Source organism: Struthio camelus, chromosome 3, assembly GCF_040807025.1.
Source record: "Struthio camelus isolate bStrCam1 chromosome 3, bStrCam1.hap1, whole genome shotgun sequence".
NCBI lineage: Eukaryota > Metazoa > Chordata > Aves > Struthioniformes > Struthionidae > Struthio > Struthio camelus.
In genome coordinates, this window is record NC_090944.1 from 114,387,478 (window position 1) to 114,395,249 (window position 7,772).

General features: G+C 42.4%; 1 protein-coding gene across 1 annotated transcript in view; it reads left to right on the top strand.

Moving 5' to 3' along the window:
* VASH2 (vasohibin 2) overlaps positions 1 to 7,575 on the top strand; it is a 46,001-nt gene extending 38,426 nt beyond the window's left edge. The window contains exon 7 of the mRNA XM_068939812.1: positions 5,045 to 7,575. Coding sequence (XP_068795913.1) covers positions 5,045 to 5,114 — 70 coding nt within the window. The 3' untranslated portion in view covers positions 5,115 to 7,575. The remainder of the gene's footprint in view (positions 1 to 5,044) is intronic.
* The last annotated feature ends 197 nt before the right edge of the window (positions 7,576 to 7,772 follow it).

Genomic DNA, 7,772 nt, shown 5'->3' on the forward strand with positions numbered 1-7,772 from the left:
CAGTGATCTGCCTGTGGGGCAGTGAGTGTTCAAAGTCGGGGTCCCAGGTGGAGGTCACTGCAGGGAGGGCACACTGAGGCTGCTGTTATAATGCATTTGGAATAGCAGTGAGTCATGTTTAGGGCAGTTTTTAGAGCAGTTTTTAGAACTGCATACACCAAAGTCAGTGGCTCTTGTAGCTGCATTTAATCACCTCCTCAAAGGGAGGAGGCAATTTGAGTCAGTTGCCTGCTAGGCTGATCACAGGGGGGGAAAAAAAAAAAAACCAACTCTAGTGCTGCCAGTTGTAACCTGGTTGTGGTATCCTCACATACAACTTGCAATATTTAACCTCCTGACCTCAAGAAGGCACCTGGCACCAACTTGTAGTTGCTGTGTTGTGGAGGAGGCCTGTCAGCACTGTTGCTGAGCCTGGAGTGAGGACTGATTGGGTATGCCGTATGAGTAAAGCCAAACGAGCTGCCTGTAGGCACATGCAAGATGGCCTTAACACTGTGTGTAGTCAGAGTCCTTTCACAGAATGGCTGAGGTTGGAAGGGACCTCTGGAGATCATCTAATCCAACCCCCCTGCTCAAGCAGGGTCATCTAGAGCACACTGCGCAGGATCGAGACCAGGCGGGTTTTGAATATCTCCAGAGAAGGAGATTTCTGCTAGCAGTGAAGAGATGATTTTGAACTTGTCTGTAGCACAGGTACCTCTGGAGTAGGGTACTTCTAACCTGGGAATTCCAGGTATCAGATCTAAGCGTTGAACTTGAGCTCTTCAGAACTGGCCTAATTCTTTTGCAGGGGCTGCTCTTACTGACTCCTCTGAAAATGGAGCTTCTTGTTAGTGAAATGAATTTGTGTTCAAACACTTCAGTTGAAAAAGGTTGTATGAGATGACAGTTCTTTCAGTAACTGTGCATTTTTGTTAATACTTGAGAATGAGTTACTTAGTATTTTGAAAGCTAGTTTGGTACTGAAGAAATGCAAAATGTGCATGTACCTTCCTGGAGCATCCAGCTCCCACTGGTCCCATGGGAAGTGTGTATATAGGCCCTCTGGGAAATCCCACTAGATGCCTGTTTTAGTGATGAGGCGCTCCGAATCTAGCCGTAGAACAGCAGTGTTCTGTATGGGCAAATTAATCACAATAAAACTCTCTGTTATAAAAGTGATACCAGAGAGAACTGGGTTCCTGATGTTAAAATGGTGCTTTTTTAGAGCGCTGACCAGTAGTGTTGGTGGCTGGAAGGCTGGCTGTGCCCTTTGTCCTGGCTGGAGTGACACTGCAGAGGGAACCTCCTGCCATAAGGAGTTTAGTGCTGGTGAAACAGTTTCACTTCCAAAGGCAAGCTTCTGCTGGTTCCTGCCCACTGTTGCGGGAGGCCTCTGAGGTCTGAAGGGGTGAATGCATTCAGAGGTGAGCTTGAGTGATGCATACCAAACAGCAATTGACAGGAGGGAGGAAATGGAAGAGGCAAAAATGGGTATTTTCTTCTGTATATTGATGGGATTCTTGAGAATCTAGTTGCAGTGAGAGGCCTTTGTGTTATGCACAGAAGAAGAAAGACTTCTAGACAAGACTTCTTAGGCTGAATTCCCTCCTAAATAATGGCAGTCCTTGTCGACACTGCATTTTGTCTCTTTATGAATCTTATTTGCATGCTCTAATTATAGCTTTTTAGAGCTCACAGGGGAGGGAGAGAGAAGGTTTCTGCTCCAGTGTGAGCTGGCAGGGGCTTAAGAAGGCATTCATTGGAGAGGGTTCACCTGCTGATGGCAAGTGGTTATTACAGCCTGCTTTTTGTCAACAATAAATTATATGGGCCTCCTAGGAAAATCTCCCAATGAAAAATACTTAAGGCTCAGCATCATGAACTGTAGTGGCTTCGCTGGTTTGCTTTCTGAAGGACAAGGTCTGAAGCAAGGCTTGGAGGCAGTGGTGGGTTCTGCTGACTCAACCCTTTAACTGGTTGTCTGCCTGTGGTGACTGCTGGTGAGCCGATGATAGCATTTTAGCCTGGACAGGAGCATACTTCCAAAATTGGTCCCCTGCTTCTCTTACCACGCTTTGACCACTGTTGCAGAGTGGTCCTGGAATATAAAAAACAGGCTCCTTTTTTGATGAAGCTAGGCTGGCAGATGTGTGCCTAATATTCTTCAGCTGCTAATGGGCATGCAGCACATTGGGAAAAGATTCGAGCTCTTCCTGTATAAGAACACAGATTAGTGCAAGGATGTCGGGCCATGAGCAACAAGCTGTGTTACTATACATACCCACTTCCATTGGGCTGCACTACTTGCTGCTGTAGACAGAGCCAGTGTCTTTGCATTCAGGCTTTCAAGTAGCGGTTGGTACCCAGTTTATAGTTTGTAAATGACCAAATCGATATATTCATTTGTTCTGTTGTTTGTTAGCAAACTGCATAACCCTTTAAAGAGGAGAACTATAATCTAGGCTTTTAGAACAAAATCCCTCCTAATTCATTCTGCGCACTGAGCACAGTTACAAGTGAAATATAATAAGGTTAGATTATGCATGAGAATTCCTAATTATGTAGCACAGCTGAAAGGATGCTATGGAGAAGAATCTCCTCAGCTATTTTGTTTTCCCCTGAAAATCACTTAATGCTTGCTTTGTTTGCTACTTGAAGGCAAGTTTCAATTAGCACTTTATCCTGCGAATGCTTCCTGTTGAACATGTGGCTACAGGGCACACAGGGTATCTTGTGCCCTAGGAGACTGAGGTGTAGTCAAGTTACAGGAGCTCATTAGCTGAGCTAGGGCAATAGTCCATGTACTCCTAGCAGGACTACCTCACAGCAGCTGTGGGCTTTTACTGTGTCCTCTTGCCCATCATCTCTTATGCCCAAAGGGAGGGGAGTGCAATAAATTGCAAGCCACAGTGCTGGGACAAGCAAAGCAGCATTTTATTCAATAGGAGTGTTTGGAGCTGGAGGAGTTTGGCAGTGTTAATCTGAGTTTGGGAGGGAGTGTAATGTGGTAGCCTGAAGCAATTTCTGCTCCTGAATGTCAGTTCACCAGAGGTATTTCCTTTTCATTTTAAAATATGAGGCTTAACACATGCATGCTCTGTAAAGGTCACAGCAACACTGAATTGTATACTTCTGGCCTAATTTAGCTGTTGAAAGGCAATTTGGAGTTATTAGTTCTGTTAATACTGTACATTTGGATATGGGAGGCAGGCAGTGAAGACAGCCCATGGATGCTGTGTACCAGGCAGCTATCGACAGCTTCACATACTCATAATGGCACTGCAGACAGTCTGATGGACGTCTCGGCCAGTATAACAGTTACCCATATAATGTCTAGTAGCTGTGTTGCTCCACCTGGTGCTTTGAGAACACACAGCTCGATTGTAACCATAATCGCTTTGTAGGGGATGTTCTGCTTCTGGTCATTGTCTAGCCAAGCAGAAAAAGGGGCTGTGAAGCCTCCATTCCAACAAGTCCTTGCCTTTTCCAAACACCCTAAGGAGAGAAATGTTACGGAGGACAGTCTGCTTGCAGCTACAAGCTGGAGGACTGTGATGCAATGTAAATGGGCCACTCAGCACAGGTATGCGGTGACTCCCCATCTTTCCTGGATCATTGGAGAAGGTAGAACCATCCAGGCTTGCTTTAATTAAAGCCAGGTTTTGAGGTGGGGGAAGGAAAAAGGGGTGGAAAGGTTAGAGGATCTTTTCCTAAATTTAGGAAGGAAGGGCTCTCCCTCCTTCATTATTCATTGTATATGAAGGAAGTTTCATACAATGCATCTTTCACTGGTCTTTGGCTTCTGCACAAGCTCTGAAGGATGGAACTTGTAGCTTGTTTTCTGGACAATCAAATCCCATCTTCTCTGAAGGAATAAAGCAGAAAAATCCAGACAACATCACAAAGATCTCAAGTGCAATCCCTTCCTGCAGGTGATAGAGCCCTGTAAAGAGTTTTTCAGTTGACTACTTATAAGCTAAGTAATAGGCTGGTGGCCTGAAGTGACCACTGCTGAAGTGGGGCAGGCTGGGTGGGTTGAGGAGTTAAATATCAGCTTTGCATGTGCAAACTCACTGGTCATATCTGCTGCACAGTGAGTGAAGAGTACACATAAGAACTGGAGAAACAGGTCTAAGGAGCTGCAGGAGAAGGCAGCACTGGAGTACTTACCAACTTCACCTTTTACTACTTGGGCTTTAGCTGTGTTTTTGCAGTGAGGTGGATACACTGTGGAGTCTACTGGGAGAACTTGTTTGCTTTCCTAAAGAAAGGCAGCACATAAGGCTTAGTGTGAAAATAGCTGAAAGCCTGGAATAAACCCCCACATGAGACACTTCCACCAGCTATAAACCACTGGCATTATTTAGCTTTAACTTTGCAGGATCTCGTCTACTGTTTGCTAAATAGGGAGACTGCAGGTTCTAAACGTTTCAATTGCTTAAGGTTGTTAAATATATTTAAATGACCTAACAGTATACATGTATATGTGCGCTCACTTAAGTGAGTGGCTTTTCTGTATCAAAATATAACATGCTTGGAGGCCAAAGGAGTTCATCTTTTATTTTCTACTTGGCTGGCTCTAGACCTTCACACAGACCTAACCAAGAGGAAATGGCAGGGTCAGAGGGACATCAAACTGACCATGTAAGAGGCCTTGCTGGCTTGTTTTCAGCTTCTCCCAGCAGTTTTCATTTTATTCTAAAAGCTGGAGTTGTGTTCTTGGCTAGCTGAAGAGTGGGATATGTCTAGTCTTAGCTTGTCATTTTAGGCAGCCTCTCAGATCAGAGGGAGAGGGCGCTCCCAGTCTTAGTTCACCTACCTTTGGATGGGATGACTTGTTCTTTGCTGGTGCTTGGCTTCAGAGGGAGCCTACATGACTAGCTCGTGTAATGTCACTTGCGTGATGGGAATTCAGGACAACTGTGCTTGTGATGAGAAACTCAGATCTATGCAGTCCTGTTTTGAAGTAAACTGGACCTGGTCTTATGAGTGCACTATCAATGCCTACACAGCGGTGTCAGATTGCTGTTGAGCAGCACTCTCTTTACTCCTTTGCTTGCAGGCCTGCGGTGGTGGACAAGAAAGCAGATCTGGCAACGCTCAACGAGGTGGGCTATCAGCTCCGCATCTAGCAAAGCCATAGGCTGGACAGAGGGCTTCCTTGGTGCTTCCTGCTGCACTTTACCTGCACTCCATTGGAAGGAAGAAGGAATGAGACTATTTATTAGCTTGTGGACCTTAGATTAAAGTTGTACTAAAAAACAGAACACAGGAAACTTCTGGTGGCAATATTTATTTTCTTTCAATTCGTGGAAATGGCATCAGCAAAGAGAACCTAAAATTCTGTTCGCTAGGATGTGGGATTCTTTCCTCCATCATGTAGGAGGTGACTCCAGTGGTACATGGGTTTAAGTATAACTTTTTTTATAAATTTTAATTGAATTTGGGCACTGTGCTGGGTGGTAGCACTGGGATGATTATGAAATCATCATCTTAGTGTTAAGATGTGCTGAGATGCAGTGCTCTTTTCTTTTGAATCATGTTCAGTATTAATATTTAATTCAGCAATAAAAACAAGCAGTGCAGAAGTGGTGTGAGTTGCATTAATGTCAACATTACCTCACTAAACTTAATAGATATGCAAAATCGTCAGTATTATTGTTTTGTAACTAATTTGTACCGTCTCCCAGCATTTCTGGTAGTATTAAAACAGTGCTGGATGTGCTCTGCCACCTGTACTACTATTTTATGCATGTTGCTGAAAGAAGTTAAGGTTTAGTAATATGCAAGTGTATTCTTAAGCACTAACATCTTACTATGGAAAAGATGAGGTTTTGTTGGTTTTTTTAAATGAAGATAATTGACCAATAATTTTTTTAAGAAACTTTTGTAGTTTTTTTTTAGCTTTTAGTCTTTTCAAACTACATTGCTGAAGCACAAAATGTGGAGACCGCTGTTTTGTAGAGACAAGAGTTCACACTGTAGTGCCAGTTTTTCTTGTATATATTCTTGGAGTAATGGGAAAAAAAAAGTCAGAATTGCTAACTTGAGTCTTTAAATTTTTCTTTCAATGTTTGTGTAACTTGGAACCTTGTCTCTGAGAGGCTGAGCAGTCTCAAATGGTGATGCCTTGACATCTTATATTAAGATCAGACATCACAGACTGAAGTTATGCTTCCAACATGTTACTATAGGGAGTTCTTCCTATATGCATTATAACAACCATTTAGTCAGACCTGAAAAAGGAAATTTGTATTGGAACAAGTTCAGCAATAAAACAAATTGCATGTCAGAAATAGCTAAACCTCAAGCTTGTCTGCTTCTTCCCTGCTCTGCCTTTGTTGTAAGGCTTAGCTTACGACCTGTGATGAAGGTAGTGTTTAAGTGACATGGCCAGACTTTTATTGAGGTCCATCCTTCATGTGAAGGAAGTTCTCTGGAAACATTTTAGTGCTGCATTCCTGAAAGAATGTCATTAGGTGCCTAAATGGAAACTGGATTATTCTCAAAGTCCAGCCTCTACCCTTTGTGCTGTGCTTGTAGATGATATAACCATGGGCCTTTCGTACCTCCCCTCTTGGGCTCTATTTATGGGTGTTTCTGAGAAGACAGGGCATCATAAAGCAATGACAATAATGCTTGCTCAAAATGAATGATTTAAACTCCTAGAACATTCCTTGGATCAACCAAGGATGAAATGAATACAGGAAGAGATGACTGCATGTAGCACAGACCTCACTGTTCAGAGAAGTCAATGGATCTCAGTTACCTAGGACAGGAAGACAGAGAAAGCCAGGAACTTTTTATAACAGTAAAACACTTTCCAGTAATTAGACTTTACAAGGCCAAGCTAGAGACCAGACTTTTCAAACCTATTACACTTCTTTATACAAGGTTATTTTTATCATTAGAGGTAGGTCTTTCCCATCCCTCTTTCAATAACCTTTTGCACTCCTATGTTCACAATGAGAATTTTTTTGGCTCAGAAGTGAAATTGAGGCATAGAGGGAAATATTCTTTTTAGAAATTCTTGTTGTGTAATTTGACATTAGCTGCAGAGTTTGTTTTAACCTTTGTGCTGCTCAGTGTTTTGTGACCTAAACACATTTTTCATGTATTCTGTAGATTTCTCATGAGTAAAATGATGTGGAAAACTGTTAAATCTTGACAAGCAGTATCCGTAGCAGCCTGTTATCTCTGAAACCATGGTTTACTTCTCTTCAACTCAAGTAATGGTGATTGGTATGTAGTTTTTAACCAGTGTCCAGAGCAATTTGAACTAGTCTCTCTGAACCGCCAACTTTTACACTGAAACTTTTCTAAGCTGTAGAGCTGTGTGACAAACTGTTTTTTGGGGTGATTCTTGTTTTGAAGTTCAGCTGAAATATTGTCTTGAAATTTGCTTATGATGGCATTTGTCTTAACTGTGGTTCTAGTGACTTCTTTTCCTAGCTCACTGCAGAGTGGTCAAGTAGCATAGAAAAACCTATGCATGATTGTTCTTGCTCTCCCTACCCCCCCACCACCCCAATTACTTGTATGTTTATACACAGCATGAAACTTTAATAAACTATCATGGTAGTCTTTTTTTAATGACGAGGCTCTTTTTTTGTCTTGTTTAACACTGGATGTTACACATCACTGTCCAGATTATGATATTCCAGAAGATATCTAAGTCACTTCACTAGCCTACAGTCTTGAATCAAGACACATGCCAAATAGGAATCAACTGAGCCAGATCTTAAGACTTATAAATAAATACTCACTTCATCTACTATTATATATTATAA